Genomic DNA, 20,721 nt, shown 5'->3' with positions numbered 1-20,721 from the left:
GGAGCACAACCGTTTTTGCCAAGTGCAAATCAAAACAAAGAGATGCATTAGAAAATAGAGAAGGCATGTGCAATTTTTGTTATTGGAACAACCTTCCTTTTAACATGGTGAAGAGCTCGTACTAGGAGTATTCGGTGACATCAGTGATAGTTGCAAAGAAAGGGTACAAAGTGCTTGTTCCAAAACAGTTAAGTGAGAGGTTGTTCTAATATGTTGTTTCAAATGTAAAGACAACTTTGGAAGATCAAAATAAGCAATATTGAAAGTTCAGATGCACCATTCCTTCATATGGGTGGGCTGATGGAAAGAACCACACTCTTATCAATTTTTGGTGGCATCAAATGGTGAAGTAGTTTCTTGAAGTCAATTAAAACCTTTAACAAAAGAAAGAATGTAGAAGCTTTGAACTTGATGTTGGAGGAGATTGTCTTGGATGTGGGCAAGTTGTCACGGGCAATGCAACAACATACATGGGGATTGAGAAAATGCTTTAGGAGAGACATCCGTCACTCTTTTGGACCCTCTTGTGCCACCCATTGCCTTAACCTTCTTTTGAAAAACATAGGCAAAATTGATTGGGTGAGATCAGTTGTAGAAGCAAGGAGCATCATAAAATATATTCATAATCACCTTTTTGTTCTCAACTTGATGAGAATCACATGGAAGGGAAAGAGCTTGTGTGACTGTGTGTCATAAGGTTTGCAACTAACTTTCTAACGCTGCAAATTATTTGTGGTTCATTGACATCCTTGAAGCATATATTTATGAGTCAAGTATGCTAGACTCAATATATTCAAAGAAGGTTGATGAAGAGAGGACCAAGATAGTTTTTGATGATGCCGTTTTGAAAAGAGTTGCAAAGATAGGCGACTTCAAACTTCAATTTTTGAATTTCAAATTGAATCCTATATTTTCATTTTTTGAAACTATTTGCATTAGTTGTAACTTGTAAGTTTGTAACTTTAGTTTCTTTGTACTTTGTAGGTGTTGGGGCCTTAGCTGAAAGTTTTGTGTCCTGTGGATGGGGAGAAAAAACCAATGTGAGACACTTATGAGGCCATGGATAGGTCCTAAAAGGCCATCCAAAACTATTATAGAGGAAGAGGCAGATTTGATCCCATTTGGGAGATCATTGATTGGAGGCGGAACAATCAATTTCACCAACCCTTTCATGCCATTGCCTCAGCCCCTAGTTTTTCATCTCCAATAGCTTTTGTAGATGCTAATGCGGAGATTATGGAGGGTCTCTCAACATGCATTGAGAGGATGGCACTTGAGGTTGAGGTGAGAGATTTCATTATTTTAAAGTTCCAAAATTCCAAGTGAGCTAGGGGGAGATTTTTATCTTTACAACTAGCAATCCAAAGGATATCTACCTAGATACCAAGTAACAATTATTGGAGGCTTGACTCTTTACTTATGTCTTACAAGTTACAAATTGCAATTATTAATAAAATATTGCTTGCTTACAAACTTTTGAACACCTTATATGTAGGTTATTGTTGGTAAGTTTGATGTGGAAATACCTCAAATCTTCAAAAGATAGGCCTTCAAATTTTGTTTAACTTGTACAGTTTTTGGTTGTGAGTACAACTGGAGTTTGTTTAATGCTATTCACACAAAGAAGCATAATAAGTTGACTCAACAATGTCTCAATGACTTGGCTTTTGTGCAATACAACCTATTTTGCACAAGAATGGTGAGGACAAACCATAGGAGCTTATTGATTTGGATGAGATTGATCCCTATAGGGACTGAATTGTGCAAGATGAGGATTCTTTTTTGTTTATGGAGGATGAGATTGCTGTTTTTGAGAGAGATTTGATCGGATGACATCAATGTAGATGATTTCGAACATGAGGTGGAGGAGTCACTACCATCTACTATCAAGATGGAGTCATAGGTGCAAACTTTTAGGTCAAGAGAGGAGCTGCAACAGTGTCTGACGGCTAAATTCTATCCCAAATTTTTCAGTAGAATGAAGAAGAGAAAATTGTAACTTGCATGGATATGCAATTTGTGATGATGATTTTCAATGACAATCATCATAAATTCATATTGGTTGTCAGCTGGTGGTTGTGTTCACAATGATGTGATTTTGTACTCTATTTGTGTATTCAAATTTAATGGAAAATACTTTTCAAAGATTTAAAGTTCCTATATTTTGCATAACATTTATGTTTTGTAAAGAAGTATTTTTGAAGTTTTTAAGTTTTGCCAAGGGTCTATCAAGTCTCAGTATGCAAACTATGGAAGAGATGTGTGTCTGGTAATCATCCTTTTGTTAAGATGGTAATCTAGGTGGCAGGGCCTTGGGAAATACAGCATTGTATCTATCTAATAAGAATTTGAAATTTGTATATGTCAAAGTCCTTTGTTCTTATATCAAATATTTTGTGATAGAAAGTGCATAGGATATGACTTTTGATAGATTTTTAGGTTTGTTTGGGTTATGAAATCTTAAATATGGTGTGTAAATCCTTGTACATACCTAAGTATTCAATGGATGATTGGGTTGTTCAGCTACATTAGGTCTTTTGTTTGCATAAGCACTATCATTCAAAGTGTTGTTTAATGCCATCAATCTTTCATCCACAACATCTTTAAGTTTATCTTAGGTATCTATTGCTTGTTTGCGAGCCCTATCTTTAATTTTAATGTTATTCTACCATTCAAGGGTTAGTGCCTTGAGGTGTAAATCTATTACAGGAACATTATCTAATAACTAAAATAATTTAGTTGAAAGTGATGATGATCTAACCTGAATGATCAATAATAAGATAAACTATTTTTTTTGATTGAAGTATTGCGAATTTGCGTTCTTGAAACATTTTGCTGGTAGGAGAGAGGAAGGCAAATTATGATTTTATCCAGTTGTAGCCACTTATATACTTTGTTTTATCTCACCATCTTTTCCATACTCTAATAGTGGTCTTGAACATACATTTACATGGTTTCGATCATATTTTTTATGGAGAGCATCATGTGGTATATCTTATATAACTCTTGGTTTCTCATTATTGTTTTCCATGGTGCTGGATTGTGGGGAAAATTTAATCCATTTTGATACTAATGTAATGGACAACACATTTTATACTTGTGCTTGGTGACAAAATAAAAACACTTAGAAAGGTGTTGGTGAAATCTCAACAAAGAAACATTGAGGTATAATGCAAAAGAAGACTATCAAATCATATTTGTAGATGAGACTTGCTTGAGGTTTATTACCAAGGGATCATTAGTTGTTGGACATCAACCAGCTCATCTTCAAACTTTTCTTTAACAGTACATTTCAATGTGGATCCATACCATATATTGGTTAACTGTCTTCGCACGTAAACTCAATACCATATGAGACAAAGAAGATTTCCTACAAATATAAAAACAATCCAGACAAAGGAGATTTTAGAGATGTTGCCATCTATGTAAAGGAACAAAAAAGGAGTCCAAATGCAAGTCTAGGAAAGATTTAGTTTCAGTGTAGAAGAAGAGGAAGAGGTTAGTTGATGACCTCAAGCCTATAGAATATTAGTCATTGAGGAAGAAATTGTAGTGTTTGAGAATGTAGGAGAAAAGAGGGAAAAAAGTAGATGAGTTGACCTCAATTGAACTGGTGAACCAACTAGTATGTCATTTAATCCCTCCTACTTGTAAGACTTAGCATTGGTAGAGGATAATCAAGTAAAATAGTTGAAACAAATTACAGAGTAGGGGAGGAGAAAATCTTGTGGGTTGTAGAAAAATAAAACTTAGAAGTTTCAAGAGGATAAAGCAAAAGAAAATGTAGAAAGACAAAGAAGCTAGAAACTAGAAGTCATAATTGTAAAGGAGAATGAGGTGAGCCTAAAATGAATCTTTAGCTGTAGAGGAGGATCAAATGTATTAAAATGAACTCCTTAACCATTTGTTGAACCCTTATGAGATTTTTGTATTATGTCAAGTTTCAAAGCTAAAATGAAGCACGATTAGGTCTTATATTTTATCTTGTTTGTCCATGCCATTTTTGTTGTTTTTCTTCACATCTTTGCAAATCAATGATATAGTGTTCAAATGTCTACATGATGGTGAAGAATAGAGTTTCAAATAGTAAACATGTTGAAATTTGCTAAGATAGGGAAAGTTTGTCACTTAGTTAAATTGACTTGCTGATATAAAAAATTCATATGGAATTCAAATCAAAATTGTGGCATATGTGGGTACTTTTAGTTGGAGTATATTGTTGAAGTTTGTAATGTCCTGAACTCAAATTTTTCTAATTTTTGCAATTTCTGATGAACAATGCAAGAAACTTTAACACCTTTTGATCACCAAGATTTCAATGTGGGAAAGGTGAGAGCATACAGTGAAAGGGTTAGAATAATATTATAATGAAATGCTTGTTGGTGACAAGCTGCATGACTCAATATTGCAAACTATTACAAAATTTGGAATATGTATATTTCGATGGAAATCCAAAGTTAATTACAAAGCTAGATTTGGAAATGATTGAAACTAGTTTTGGTGGCAGGGCTTCTAAAACAATAACAAATTCCAAATCTGGCAGAGAACTGCACAGAATAACATCAAAATACTTGAAATGAAATTAATTCATTGATGTTGTGGTGGCATAGCCATCCAAATTTACAATATTGAAATCTACTTCAAATCATATTTTATTTCTGGTGGTAAACCACATAGATCTACACAACAAAAATATTATTCCAATGAAAAAAATGATTGTTTATCAACTGCAAAACATTAAATAGTACCCTTTAAAATCTGAATGGAAGTTGAAGACCAGTAGTTAATATTTTAAATCCTTTGTAGCTGTTGAGCATCACACCGAATACTATAGCCTGCACCCAAATGGTATGGCCGCCATAAATATTTATTATTTACTCCTGTTTTACCATGCACGGAAAGCTGAAATCTTATTTGGTATGGCCATAGGAAATAAAAGCAACGATCCTTGGGAAAATATAATACTGTGATCATAATATAAGTTACAGCTGTTCCAATCAGCAAATTATAATTAATTTACTTTATGCCTGGTTTGCGAGGCTTCATCAATGGTGTGACACTTCATACCAATGAAAATACGATCTTCAGAAATGTGTGGGAAAATATAATACTGTGTTCAGAATAAAAGGTACAGCTGTCCCAAGGAAGTACATCAGAAAATTATGAATAATTTACTTTATGCTTGGTTTGCCACCCTTCATCAATGGGATGATGCTTCATACCAATGAAGATACAAACTCTTTGCTAATTCTACATTTTAGGAAGACCATCCACCAAACTTTCTATAACCAAATAAGAAAGAGATCTTAAATTTAAATGTCTACAGCTTTGACGCCAAAGTGAGCTGCAATCATGATCACTCTAGGCCATCAAAGCATGGTCTTTCATCTCTCTTGTATCAACCAATTTGAAAAGATTCAATTGCAAGAGTGATTATCTTCTTATTAACCTTATGATCATATAGCATTTTTGATTGTTGAAAATTACATGTGAGTGGGCGTTGTTCTGCATAATCTCATTTACAAAAAGTAAATCTCTTCCATTCTTGAAACATACTAGACATTAGGAAGAACCTTGTAGACAATAGGAAATTTAGAGTAGAAGGAAACAGAAATGTTGGTTGTTACATTTGACTGTCTTACAACCATAGTGGTTGGTTTATTTTGGAAAAGTTACCTTGCATGTTCTCCCCTCTTGTTGAAATCTGAAGTGCTTCTGTACAACTCAATTTGACATTTCTAAATTTGCAGCTCCTTACTCTTTTAGATCTTCCTTTTTAAGCCTTATTTTTGTGGAGAAAAGTAATATGTTCCCAACAAATAAATTTGTAATCATAGAGACTGCTCTTTTGGATCTTATTTAATAATTTTAAATTGTTTAACACGTTATTTGTAATCAATAGAAAAAAGAATTGGATTTAACTACCAAACACATTTATTCCATTTCTTTCACTGTTTTTTGGAGCAAATACCATAATCTACCACAATATTTTGCTATGGTTTATACAAATGTAGTCTTCTAATTCTGTCCACCTCTGTATTCTTGAATATCATCAAACCATGGGCATTGCCTGTTATTAGGATTTCTTGGCTAAGGTGAGTGCTTTTTGTGCTTCATCACTATGCAGTTTTGGTTCATTTTCTTTTTACATCTTATACCCCTAAAGGGTGCTTACATTGTGAAATTACTGTGCATGCCAAATTTTCTACTCACACATTGAAATCTGGAATATTTCTGCGCAATCCAATATGATATTTCTTTGTATGGGGCTCCTTATTGTTATAATTCTTCCTTTTCTTTGTGTTTGTGGAGCAAAACAATGTACACCCAACTATTTTATTTATTTATTTATGATATCTCTTTGGATGGGGTTACTTATGTTTTGATTTTTCCATTTCTATTTCTGAGGTTCGTGGAGCATAACAATATACACCCAACAAAATATTTTTTATATCATAGGTAACTTTTTATTTTCTTGATTTTTATTTAATCAGTTTGATTGTTTAAAACTTATTATTTTTAATCAATCATGCTTCTTTTGAGCTCAATGATTAATGACTACTTTTGGTACATAAAGGAAAAATTGTCTATTCACAAAAGACCTATGTTACCCTGAGTTTCCGGGAATGGGGAATGGGGGGACAGGTCTCTCCAACAGATTTTTTTTTGTCATTTTTGGGGAGGGAGGGGACGGCAGATGGTACGACTATATAAAAAATAGGGAAAATTTAAAACATATAGGGAAATTTTAAATATATTCATATGATAACATTGATAAATCTAAAATGATTCATCAGATACATTATACATAGCAATTGAGTTGAAATTCATAAATTCATTAAATAACTGATGGCAAATCTACAAGGGGAGATCGCAGATCTGAGCACTAGTGATAATAATGAATAATAACATCTAAATAATCAGTGTTAAGCCTTTGACAACATATGGACATGTAGCCTTGTTGCACCTAAATTTTTTGCACTTCTTTTTAACTTTCCAATGGTTTATTTATCAGGCATAATGACAAACACTTTGCATCCTCACGATTGATCTCCATTTTATGCATCCTTCATCATGAACATTTAACAAACAGTTTGCATGATAACTTATGTTTGCAGATTTATTGGTTTCAGCTTTTCAATAGTTTATTCTTAGCTGCTCAGATTTGATAAGGTTTGCAATATATCTCTTACCGATACAAGTTGAAAGAATGTCATTAACATTTACAAGGAGTCTATCCCAATCAAACAATGTATTTTAACAGTGATCATACAAGAGTATTACTGCTGTTCTGAGTTTTTCTTAATATTTTCGTTGAACAGAGAGTTATTATGAAAAACCAAACTATCAATCAGGTACAACAAAGACTGATGACAAACCTTATCCAGAATAAGAATTTCAAATATATAATGATCAATCACCAACATGACGGTAATAAAATACTAGCAGATGACTGCTGTAGATACATACATGGAAAATTAGCTTATGGCTTATCATCTAGTTGAACCCAGATTAAACATTAAAACTCCAGGAAATTAAGACACCCCGGCCTCACAATCAATGCACTAGCAGAACCAATATCGACCAGCTAGGAATAACAGAAAAATGACTTCCAAACTTTTCAAAAAAAAAAAAAAATGCTGCAAAAAATGGGGGACAGTTGGCTGTCCCCGTGATGGTTGCCGTCCCCCTTCTTCTTCCACCCCGTTCCCCCGTTTCCAGTTTTGGCAGGGTTTTGGGGTCTGCAAGGGGACGTTCCCTACCCATTCCCAGGGTGTTTCCGTTTCCAGGATGCCTGGTTTTGCCCAGGAAATGGTTCCCCAGGTAATCCTGCAAAAGACTAAATGTTTCAATTTTTATGTCATAAACCTCAATCCAATTGGCAATTCCTTCACATTTTAATATGAAGTGTAACTCTATCATGAAAATACTTTGCAGGAAACATCTATAAATAGTAAATGCGCATGGAAATTTTTATAGCTAACTAGATTGTGAGGACTTCATCTTCATATTTATCTTATTTCTAGATAGTGGATCCTGAATCTTTAGTTTCTTATTCTATACAATTGCATACACAACCCTTCATTTAGTTCTCCCTCTTTTTTGGCTTTAAAGGATTCATCTTCATCTAGATGAATTGGAGCTAGATATTCGTCTATATTTATTTGATTAATTTGGAGCCTCTGCCTTGTTTGAAATTTAATGATTCTTATTTCTCTTGTTTCTCGACACTATCTCTAAGATTTGTGGGGCATGGCTGTGTTTATGATCTCCTCTTGCCATTCTCTTGCTATTTCACATTTTTTGTTTTTGGTGTATTTATAGAATGAGATTTATGTTGTCTGTTTTTCATTTTCTTCCAAAAGCATTGTTTTCAAGTTCGTTAAATCAATCCATTGCAGGTTTTTGCTGCCTGGAATGAAGTTTTGGCACCTGGGTGCACTTCCAGTGGCAAAACTGTTGGCCTTTACCATTAAAATTTGTTTGACCTCATCTTGTTTGGCATTTCAAACATGATGGTGATGTCTTTAAAAAGCTTAACTAGGTACTGGTTGGATGTTTTTATTATTTAAGCGTGTTCATGGTTTTCCATTATTAATTGATCTGGTTGTTCATGTCTCAAAAGTGATCAGAGGATATGAAAATTGCATTCTTCTTTATTTACTTAATCCGCTCCTCTAGTTACTATTGCTTATTCCTGATGTTAGTAGTTTGAACAAAAAATATTGAATCTATCTCCGTGCTTTTTTCCTTTAGTTATGCTTTCCAATTGACTTTCCTATGAGGAACCTGAATGTAGATTTTCCTAATTGAAGATGAAAGGCCTGATAACACAAATGGCAGTTTGAATTTTGAGTTTAAGAGAACTACATCTTCTGTAGACAACCTTGTAGAACTTATCTTCATAATTTTCTATGTTTGTGCTCGAGAAAATCCTGGAATGGCCGGTTGGGTAGACTGGGGAAAGATGATCTTCTTAGTATCTGATCTTAACCTTTCACACCTTATTCAAAGCTAATCTTGTGTCTTACATGGAGACATTCATGAACCTTGAAAGAGAGAAAGCTGGACGAACATACAGTAGAATTGGCCCTTTGCTTGTCTTTGAACTGTTTGTCTGCTGGAAGGAGATTTATGCAAGTGTACAGTTTATATGATGGAAACTAATTTATTAATTGCATTAGAAGTCCATGTCTCAACAAGACCAGGAGCAACAGAAAGATCCCCATATGTGCAAACAAGAAGTTCAATTGTCATCACAATCGGAACAGAAGCAAGAAGACCAGCCACATAAGATACAGTGTGAAGCTGATGTTATTAAGTCAAGTATGGGAGTAATTTCAACAGCCAATTCTCAAAATGTTTTCTGTGAAGATATTCAACTTGTAAGTTGTAAGTTTTTTATTATTTTTCCATATATGGTTAGCCTTCAAGGTCTCTTCGTTAAAGGTAGAGTGCTTGTTGCAGATGTGTATGCAACTATTTAAGTTTCTAGTTTTAATAATTTAATTCATATTTAAATTATCAATTGGGTTTCTCAAAGAATAGATATTAATAACACTAGCTAAAAACATTAGAGCTATGTTCATAGATTTCTATGATAACCTTCTGGAAGAATTTTTGATGTTTGAACATAAGACATGAATTTTTGTTGTAGTTTCAACACATGCTAATGCACTTCTTAGAGGGAAAACTGCATCGTAATCTACAGCGTCTATAATAAATTATGGATGCGTTTTAAAATTTGTATTTTACAAGCTTTAACATGTCAACCCATCTATATTACAGGTGCAGAATTTGATAGAAAGGTGCCTACGGTTATATATGAACCAGGGTGAAGTAATAAAAACTTTATTGAATCAAGCAAAAATAGAACCGGGATTTACAAGTCTTGGTTAGTTCCTTCTCTGATTATAGAACAATTTGTCTTTATGTCACATTGCATTTAGAATTATTTTGCATCACTTTTCCTTCTTTCTAGTTTATTTTCATCACTGTTTTGCATCTTCTTCTCCATTTTGAAGTTCACAATCTGCTTTCGGTATGGACAAAAGTGATTCATGTTATAGAATTTTTTATTTATTTTTAATATTGTAGAGCTCATGTCATGGAAAGTAAAGATGGGTTCATGTTGGCTTTTTTATTTGCAAATAATAGAGTGCAAAATCATATTATTAATTTGTATAAATGAGATATTCTTTTAGAGCAAGTCATGTATTTGTTTGCAAAAGGTGTCTACCAAACATGGGATGGATATAAAAATCAAAGCGCAAAGAAAGATCAAAGTAATTGTTGGGTGAAAATTTATGTGCACTTTCCAAGAAAGTTGTCTGAAGTTTTATGGTGGTAGTTTTGGTTGGTTCTTTGCATGCTCATTCTCTATTTCTATCTGTAACCTCCTATTCCATAGATATAATAATTTAGTTCATATCTTGTACTGGTTTTTTTGGTAGATAAAATTGAGCCTCGATTAAGGAGCCTCACTTAAGGGGCCCATATCCAAGGAAAAATGATTACAGACATGCATACATAAAAGAGAACAGAGAATATTGGCTAATAACAGATATCAGGCTTTGTGTTTTTCAAACTGATAACTAGAAATCTCAGACAGGCAAAATTGGGGTACCAAAACAGGCCATAAAGAGAATTTTTGCATAGCAGACACATGCATAAACTGTTTGATGGTATATAAAAGATCCGAGCTTTGTGTATCTATGTTAAGAGGAACTTAAGCAAATAATGAAACTACTAAGGTTCTAAACCACAAGACATTTTAAAAGTCCATTACAGTGCCCTTTGAAATGAAAATTAACATAAACATAGAAGCCTATTAACAGCAGACAAGAAAATAGGAAATCCAGGTAGCAAAGCAGTCAGCTACCATTCCATTCATGAGAAATAGGAACAAGTTTTACGATGAGATGCTATGCAATTTTCTTGACACTGTTAGTCTTCAATTGCCCTTGGTACTGATCGTGCAGGTGTAAATAAAACCCAATCATGCACCCTATATATGATTCCAGAATTTGATTTTGTTGCCTTCATTCACTCGCTAGAAGATTTAGTGCTTGAGTAGATATAGTACTTGCTTAATAGGATTCCAAAAGTTTCAGCCTTCAGAAGTCCATTCCCCAACAAAAATAATTTCGTGGCTTGTTTAATTTAATATGTACGTTTTCAACAGAGTAGCTGGATTCTCCTTTTGTCCATCACTGGGCATGCATATCCGTGTATCCGGAATGGATACATATCCGATACGGCCTGGATACACATCGAATACTGTAGCCACTCATGCCTAAAAGACTTTGATTTTTCAACCATGCTGGAGACTATGTGATTTGATTCTTTTATAAATTTGATGTAAATCTTCTTAAATTTAATTTAAAAAAACTTCATTCATGCTATTTAAAAAACCATGCTGGAGACTATGTGATTTGATTCTTTTATAAATTTGACGTAAATCTTCTTAAATTTAATTTAAAAAAACTTCATTCATGCTATTTAAAAAAAAATGGTATAAACAAAACCTACACCAAATGAGAAAGACAAATGAACTGTTTTTCTATTTCAGCGACCCATTTTTTTGGGTTATCTTTAAATGCAAATCTACTATTTTTGCATATTGTAAATTGTTAAATCAACTTATAATTATTTATGTAGCAATTATGTGTCTATATTGCTTTTGAAGTAACGAAAATCTCCTTGCATAACTTAGAAAGTTGTGTTAAATATATGTGTATGTATTTTTTATGGATGTTGTATCCAGCCGTACCCATATTGAGGGTCTTAAAAAATGACTGTATCCATAACCGTATTTGTATCCATATCCGTGTCCATGCGACTTTGGTTTTCAATGATGCAATGCTACAATTACCCATTTTCTGTCATTGTCCTTCATGCTGAGTTCATATTAAATACTTTGTTGAAAAATGAAGGTCTCTGATGTTTTATCCACTAAATAGTTTTTGGGTGTTAACTATTCTGTTTCCTCATTGTTTATGGATATTTAAATTTATTCTGCAGTCCTCTCCATAAAAAGTTCTGTTGTATGTTAATGAGTATTTCTAAGATACTTTTAAAAATCGGCAACAAATGGTGATCATTTGACCTCTTGGAGAAGTGGAACATAGCTCAAAAGATACATGAGGCATGGTTCAGGCATTGAAAGTTAGATAAATGGTGAAAAATGAAGAAATCCAGGCCTTTGTATGAAGCTGATAGTGTTTCAAAACTTTCAGGCAGTTTCATCTCAGCTCAAAGTGGCAATTTCATTACCTGTTCTGAAATGGCCAGTAATGTCCAAAAATTCTTTGAATTCATCTTCCATTAGGTTTCTGATGACTTCTGAGATCCCTGATGTGACTGAGTCTATAACAGTTGTAAATACCCCATGAAGCATTACAAAAGGATGTGGATTGAATTAAGTGAATTCTAGTAGATTTCATAGATTCAAATTCAATAGACTGTCATAGGCAAAGACAGAACTAGAAGCGTGTAACAAAGAGGAGTTGTAGTGATCTTAGGGATTGGAATAAGTTGATTTCAGGCTGGTTGTATGTCGAATAGACTTAAGATTCTCTTTGAAGATAGTGGTTAAGTGAGTGTTTTGCATCATATTTGCTGGACTTGTCCCCCAGAATTTGGTTCTCCAAGGTAAATCCTTGTGTCTTCTATGTGTGGCATTGTTGCTCTGAAATTCCTTCAAGTTCATTGTTTAATTACTTTTCTAGAAACTATAGTTCATTTAATCCTTCATTAAGGTCTGTATGCGATGATTACTGTAAGGCATAGCTTTTTCTAGTTTATGGACCAGTAAAGTCAAACTGGCATAACTTGAAGTACTGACCTGAATAGTTGCATTCATCCAGCCAATCTTAATTATCTGTTTGCCTTGCCTTATATCTTTCTTCTAATTTTATTCGATATATATTCCTGTGTTTACCTTTTAGTTTAATCTGTTTAAAGCAGGACTCTAAATTTTTGTTTAGATTCTTTTCTTGAAATCATGTCATAATAATAATTATATTAATGTTTATGTCATGTCCCCTTTTCGGACTTCAGATAATCAAGCACACCTAACCCTATTATTTTAATATTCCGTAAGCTTGGGTAAGGTGACGGGAATAATTTTTAAATAATAATTTAAGTTTGCCCTGAGTCCCTTTATGTTATATTACTTTAAAAAGGGACAACTTATATGTTGTTTTTAAAAGAGGGCCAATGTTACATTGTTAGAGAAGTGAGCTGAGGTTGTGTTCTTATTCTTTAAGTTAGTCCTAAGATTATTTGAAAAATTGTAAGAACACTCCCGAAATTTTTTTTATCTTTAGCAATGAAACCCAACAAGAATCAAAGCACATGAACATATAAAATAGAGATTTCTGCTAACACAAAATTCTGATATATTTGATAATATGTCATCTCTGCTGTTACAAGGGCTACTATGATGTTTTGCATTTGATTTACACTAGTTATTCAAGTTTGGATGCAAATATACATACAATAGAAATACCATATAACACCCTACCTGAACATTAACTTGTAAATATATTTAAATACGTTGAAGACAGCGAACAACAGTCAATTTGCAGGTCTGAAATGGTGTTTTGTAGGTTATAGCAAAGAAGACTACCTTCGATACCACTTCTCCAACACATCTGAGTCACACCTAGTTAATAACACTGGTCAAAACATGCACCTAACTTCACCTAGCACCATTAAAGAGGTAACTTTCATGTGGTTACAGGTCTGCTATGGCAGTTACTACTGTTACAGGGCAGCTGTGGGTGATTTCCAGTCACAATATCATAGAAATGTAATAATCTCATCACCTTAACACATCTAACACTTCTTCAAGGGGTATACCATCTTCTTACCATTGTAACAAACCCATAGATGCACCTAGCTGATAACACAATGCAAGGAAATGGACTGATTTCAGTTTCAAATCTGCTTAAACCTAGATCTGAGTAATGTTTGGGCTGATAATGAACTGCTATAGCCTCAAACAGCAAGGAAAACTCTCAGCAATGATCACCCGCAAACATAGTTCATCCCTCCAATACACAAAGTAACCTGCAGAAAAAACCCTTAAACAACTATCATATCCTGGTGGCCTTGCTTTGGAAAACTCTATGATTAATCACCTGCAAATTTAAACCCTTTCTAGCTTCTTTATTTAGTGCCAAAAGAAGGTTCTGCAACTAGAGCATCACCCTAAAACCTTAGTTGTACGGCCAGCATTAAAAGTGCTTGAAAACACCACCAAAAAACACCCAAAAATCTTTGCTAATCAGCAAAAAGCAAACCCACAAATCTACAATCAAAATACATTGTATATTTTCATTTTCTTCAAACCTTGATTCCAGAAAATTTGTGAAAACCAATGTGTTTCTTGTGTGAAAACACTAAATCAGCTAGGGAGGATCTTTCACCACTGAAACTAGCGTATTTGATGAGGGTTTCTGTCCTCAATCAATCTTGGAGAACTTTTAGCAACATCTTGTTATGTGTGCAACATCTTAATGAAGAAATGAGAGCCAAAACTCCAATTTATAGAGTTTAGAGGGAATTAGAGCATTTCAAAATTCAAATATTTTATTTTCCCTTGAAATGTCCCCATAATGTCTTAAAACAACTTAAGTCCCCCACATCTCCTATGCATCCAACTTGGGGAACATAAAAAAAACCTTTGTAATATTTTTATTACTAAATGAACAATAAAATGTCACTTTATAACTTTAGTGCAAATGCTAAAATATTATCCACCACCTTACAAAAAACTTGCCTAGACACTGGAAACGAAAATTGATCATGCCGAAACATTATTGATGTTGAAGGATGATGATTGGTGCTGAAACGAGCATTGGCTATAAATAGTAGTGTTCTCCAAGGATTGAGGAGAAAAAACTCAAAAAAACTCAAAAAAACCCAAAAGGACTAGTGCCAAAACAAGCAATCACTATAAATAGCAGTGTTCTCCAAGGACCAAGGAGAACAAACCCAAAAAAACCAAAAAAACCTAGAATGCTACAAGTGTAAAAATGTGGACATTATGGTCCTCCATTCCTAAAGATTGTTTGTCCTCAAGCAATGCCATCACATAAACAAAATGATCTTGGATAAATCTTAATACAATTGTAGAATCCCAATTAAGGCTAGAAGGTTTGTAGCTCTATCTACTTAGAACATTGTACTATTGTACACCTGTACAATTAAACTCCTGAAATCCTCATGTAAAAGAATAGCAACCAAACACCACAAGGTCTTGGTCAACTCCTTAGAAAATTGCTCTCCATAGTCACAAATTGCTGGCACCATAGGTGAAAACTTGAGAAAGTTACTATTAACTCCCTCATTTTCAACACCCTGCACTCTAGCATTATGGTTATCATTGTAAAGTAATCTTTTGTCCCGATCATAAATGCAAGCTGATAAATTAAAATAACAATTGTTTGGTGATGCCAACATTCTCAAATATAGATCCATACTTGTTTCATAGGAAGCAGACAAAATTAGATGTTGTGCCTCCAAAGATGGGGAATACAAGGTAAAACTTGGGTATAGGCTGAAAGAAGCTGCTCTAGAGGAAGGTCATTGGCCAACCAAACTCCTTTGGGGCAAAGACGTTCTTTCTAAAGTTGGGGTATTCCCCTGGCTAGCCATTCAGGGAAGGATTCTGACTCAGGATAGACTTGCCAAAATTGGGATTTGTGGACCTAGCAGATGTTTGTTGTGTAAAAACAATGCAGAAGATGCTGATCACCTCCTTTGGGCTTGTCCATATGCTCAATATTGCTGGAAATTCTTTTTGGGAAAGCTAGGCTTTCAGCATTTGGAACCTCAGAGCATCAAGGATTGGTTCGTATCTTGGCCAACATCGATTCCTAAAGGTATGTTCTGCAGCATCTGGTCTGTTCTCCCCTCCACAGTCATATGGGAACTCTGGAAAGAAAGGAATAGGTGGGTCTTCAAGGATCAGGCCATTCCGAGGGATATTCTTGTGTCAAAGATGGAAGTTGCAATTGTGGAGCTGGTAAATGAAGCAGCTAAAAGGCGTTTCAATAAGTCCAATATTTTTACGAATCGAGATAATGAGTTGAAGAAGCAATTCTCGAGTCTGATGGTTCCCAAGGGCTATGAGTTGGAGCAATCGGTTGTGGATGAGAAATGCAGGGCTACAAGATGGCATGCTTCAGAGAAGGGTTGGATCAAAATAAACTTTGACGGAGCTTCCTTGGGTAATCCTGGACATGCAGGTGCTGCTTGTATAGCTAGAGATGACCAGGGTCACACTATTGGGATATTGGCTGAATACATTGGAAGACCACTAACAATATACCAGAATTTTGAACAGCCTTGAAAGGAGTGGAGCTTGCTAGGAGGTTGGGGGTTGAAAAAATATATCTTGAAGGGGACTCTCTGCTTACGATCAATGCAATTAGGAATCAATGGATGGTGAGCTAGCAACTTGAGAGATGGCTTACGCCAATCACGAATGTTTTGAAGAGTTTTGAAGAATTTAAAATTTGTCATATTTATCGAGAAGGCAATGGGTTGGCAGATGACTTGGCCAAATAGGTGGCGGAGCAAAAAAGGAACTTTGAAACTATTCATTCTGAAAAATGATTTGGAATTGACAACAATCGGTTGTGGCAATAATAACGAGGATTGGGCTGTAGGTGATGGGACAATTTCCAAGGAAGTTGGAAAGTGTGGATATGACAAGTACGTACTCAATAACCAAGTGACATGTTCGAGCCTATAACCAAGTGGCAAACTATCTATTACCCAAGATAACCAAATATGTGGTTTGTACTTGAATCGACACGTTGCCCAGGTGGTGACAGCCTAATTCTTCATGTTGTAAGGAGGAATAATAATAAATAAAGGTTGCATCCAGGATATATTTTGAGTAAGGGTCAAGGTATGTTTTCATTATGATGGGCAATCAATACGACTTGCAGCCTGTTTCGGTGAAGGGGATTATATATTTGGCAAGTATGGTTGTAACTGCATCGCATATTTCTTTTCCTCTAAGTAATTTGGAAGTTGTAGGTATGGACACCCCTGTTCTTTTGGAATCAACCAAGCAACAAATGGCATTTCTTGTGGAGATCACGGAGAAACGACTCCTGATGGTTTTGGAATCAAAGCACCCGCTGATTTTGCATGCTGTTAGGAAGATTCTGGGCTCAAGGTTTCTGTTGGCGGTGCACATATACAGAGTGAATTCGAGTATCCCGACCATGTTCTTGGCCATTTGCATTCAGATGGGTGTTTGTAAACCTAGAACAAAGAAGGTCTGCCAGATGATTTTCAGGCACTCCTTTTTGGGGGAAATCGATGTGGTCTTGGACAACATAGATGACTAGAATCGTATTCCGCTGGCCCATCAATACTACATGTCTTGAGATGCAGGGGGGAGATGAGGAAATTTTGCATTCTGTAGACTATGGAGCTGGAGAAATATAATCAAGGCCGTGTGGAGAGAAACAAAAATTTGACCTTCATTCTGTTTGTGACTGGCAGCCTGGCAAGGCCGGAAGGGTTTGACGTGGGAAAGTATGTGAGGGAGGAAGGTCTGTAGGGTAGGCAAGATATTGGTGTGGATGACAATGGGGTGGTTGTAGTAGGCAATGATTGGGGTCTGGGGCGTGGGGAGTTGTGGATTCCTAATGACATGAGACTGGTGGAGGAAATTGCGGCTGGAGTGGCTCATGTGGGCTGTGGCAGAGACTGCCCAATTATAGTACAGGCCCTTGCTGCTCAGAGGTTCTACAAAAGCATCCCAAGCCCCTCAGACAGTGAATGATGGTGCCTCTTTCCTCAAGGTTTTTTGTCTTTTCGTTTACTTCCATGGTGTTTTTACTACTGTTTGTTTAGTTGTTGGTAGATAGTGCAGTGTTGATAGGGTGTAGGACTCTGAGCCCAGATTTTGTATCCCTGACCAGAGCAGGTATATAGACAGTTGGTGGTTTTTTTTTGTTTGTACTTGAAACTGGAAATATTTCAGCTTTTTGAAGGAGGTAATGGTATATAGACACCTCTGGCGGATGTAAAAATGTTATCATTAATACAGGGGCTGGCCTATACAGCTATTTACTTGCTAAAAAACAAACAAACTGTTTGGTGACTGAACACCATCCAATTCCAAACTTGGCTAGCCAAACTTGTCATTCCCTCTATTTGAGGTCATAAACTAACTCTATCAAGGGGCTGAATGGATTGAAATTGCTTAAATCTGCAGTTGTTCAAGTCTGATTTTTTAAAATTCATCACTTGGAAAGAAGAACAATTGCTGCAACACTGAAAATCATTAGCCAAAATAAAATTTCTGATTGTCCCCTTGGCTGGAAATGCCTTCCCATTATAGTGCCTTGCTAGGAGTGTAGGGAGATTGTCCAATAATCATTCAACCTTGTCGGTTACAATCAAGTTACACTAGATAGAATTTATAGGTACTTAGTTTCTAGACAATTCTTCTATGTCATGCTCTTGTACGGAGAGTGCCCACAAATACTTAAAATCTTGGGTAAATTGATATTTTCTTTGTATTGGTTCATGTATCGATTGACCCATTTACTCTTGCATTTCTGTATTGTTTTGTTGTCATCAATAGTTATTGTCAATCAAACACTAGAATTGTTACTATAAAATCAACTCTACAAACTATGAGTTGTAGTTTAAAAGAATGATTGAAATAACAAATCATGCCAAGAAACAATTACATAGAAAATTTAGAGAATGGTGATCATATTTCATTGGTAATGCTCAATACAATGCTTATTGGGATGACGATGCATAAAATCAGTGCACTTACCTTGATAGTGAAAATGCTATTTGTAGGACCTATGGTTGTTGTTAAGATAAACGTGTTGGGCTAATTATTCATAATGATCATGAAAGTACACTACCTAAACCAGCAATTGGTTTAGGTAGTGTACAAGTTAGATTCCTTGCCATTGCTTCTCCTGTTTGACTTGCAATCAAAATCTTTCAAATTTGGAGAGCTTGACAATTTTTTTTTCTAGGATGGCTTTTCTTTTCTTTAGGCTTCGCAGCCTTTGTTGTATCTGTTCTTTTGGTCCGTTTTGATTTTGCTTTGTTTCAAGAATGAGATCCTTTTTTCCGTCCAATTCTCTTGCCTTTTGAGGCTCTATCATATATGCATCTCTATAGGTGCTTCTTGAGTAGAATGTTCCCGATTTTAAGAGACATTTTGTTTATCACTTGCAAAGATGCTTTTCTGATTTTTGTTATCTTCATCCAGTAATTCCTATGATGAATATAGAGAAACTATAGCTCCCAAAGAATTTCAGGTTTCAAAATGTGCATTCTTGTCCTCTGTTTGTGTTGTCTTTTCCCTTATGGGCCTTGCTTCATTATTCTTGTACTTTTTTCATTGGCCTTATCTAGATTCTGCAGTTCAGCCTCCATATGCTCTTCTTGTTGTGCTTGGACCCCATCGATTCCACTATTTTGATTGTATATAAGTTTACCCTTGCAAGTTGCCTATCTTCCTATAGTTTGTATGTGAATGGTGTAGTTTTATATCCTATGTTCCCATTTAATGTAGCAACCCTTCAAGAAGTCTTGCTTTGAACTTGCAATATTTTTGACTTTTAGTTTGCAATCATTCTGTCAAACATTTGTACCTAAAACTCCTCACAGAAATATTTTTGATTTGTTCTTTTTTGGTTTTGTTCAAATTTGACTCACAGGCATAATCATAAATGGTTTGCATTCCTAAACAACTCATTGGCATTTTTACATACAAATTCTCATGCATACCTTAAACAAATAATCCTTGAACCACAACGACATGATATTGAAATGATCAGTATATTATTTAGCTGTCATACAGTCAAAATTTCAAGGTAAATATATTATTGACCTTTATCAACATCTAGCAATACTAGTTTGATGTCCAAGTACCCAGATAGGGGTGACAAGTTGACCATTCCCAATTCCATGTCATCTGCTAGGAATCACTCAACTTGCCTTACAAAGGAACACCGAAGATTGGGGGACCCATGATTTCATAAGCTGGTGTTTATCTTATTGTTTGCCACTATGATGTCAACTTGGATTACAGAGTAAACAGAATAGGAATACACATATATTATTCATGAAGCAATTCACAAAACATAAACAGAATTCACAATATTTGGCCGAATGATATATCTTTATTTCATCAGGTAAAACTGGATACAACAATTAGGATCACAATAATGTCCTTGTTCCCATTACATCATAGCATATATACTACTCGACGGTTGGCAAAGATGCCAACAGTCGGAAACTGCCAACCAACTCCTACGGGAACATTACCCAGCCATTTATTAACTAAACAAAACAAGTGTTATTCTCATGTTTGCAAATTACCACCAACATCAGCCCCCCCAAAAAAGTAGTCTTCCAGACGACTAAAACAAAATGGGAGCTAAGCTACAAGACTACTAATGAGAAGGATTAGAGGGCGTCCCTGGCAAAACAAAAGACTGAGGGGTGCCTGACTGTTGCTGTAGACATTGGAGGCGTTGGTTGGCTGCCACTTCACGTTCTCGTGCAGTTTTTACCTTATAGGCAGCCTCAATGACCTTGTTGTGCATCTTCTGGAGCTCCTCACATTGCCCCTTCAGTTGCTCATCCTTAGGTTTGCCTCCAGATGTGCCACATTCTCCTCCAGTGTGCCCTTCAGTTCGTCCTTCGTGTTCA

General features: G+C 35.3%; 1 protein-coding gene across 10 annotated transcripts in view; it reads left to right on the top strand.

Annotated features, from left to right (window-relative positions):
• LOC131072399 (uncharacterized) overlaps nucleotides 1-20,721 on the top strand; it is a 177,989-nt gene that overhangs the window by 57,211 nt on the left and 100,057 nt on the right. For 5 of the 10 annotated variants that reach the window (XM_058008526.2, XM_058008527.2, XM_058008523.2 and 2 more), the window contains 2 exons: nucleotides 9,186-9,386; nucleotides 9,790-9,895. In XM_058008526.2, the coding sequence (XP_057864509.1) occupies nucleotides 9,186-9,386; nucleotides 9,790-9,895 (307 nt within the window). Of the gene's footprint in view, nucleotides 1-8,414; nucleotides 8,546-9,185; nucleotides 9,387-9,789; nucleotides 9,896-20,721 lie in introns of those variants that run through there. The other 5 variants (XM_058008524.2, XM_058008529.2, XM_058008531.2 and 2 more) reach the window with 3 other exon arrangements.

Source organism: Cryptomeria japonica, chromosome 7 (genome assembly GCF_030272615.1).
Source record: "Cryptomeria japonica chromosome 7, Sugi_1.0, whole genome shotgun sequence".
Taxonomy (NCBI): Eukaryota; Viridiplantae; Streptophyta; class Pinopsida; order Cupressales; family Cupressaceae; genus Cryptomeria; species Cryptomeria japonica.
The sequence above is the reverse complement of the archived record's forward strand: the minus strand, read 5'-3'. Positions and strand labels throughout refer to the sequence as shown.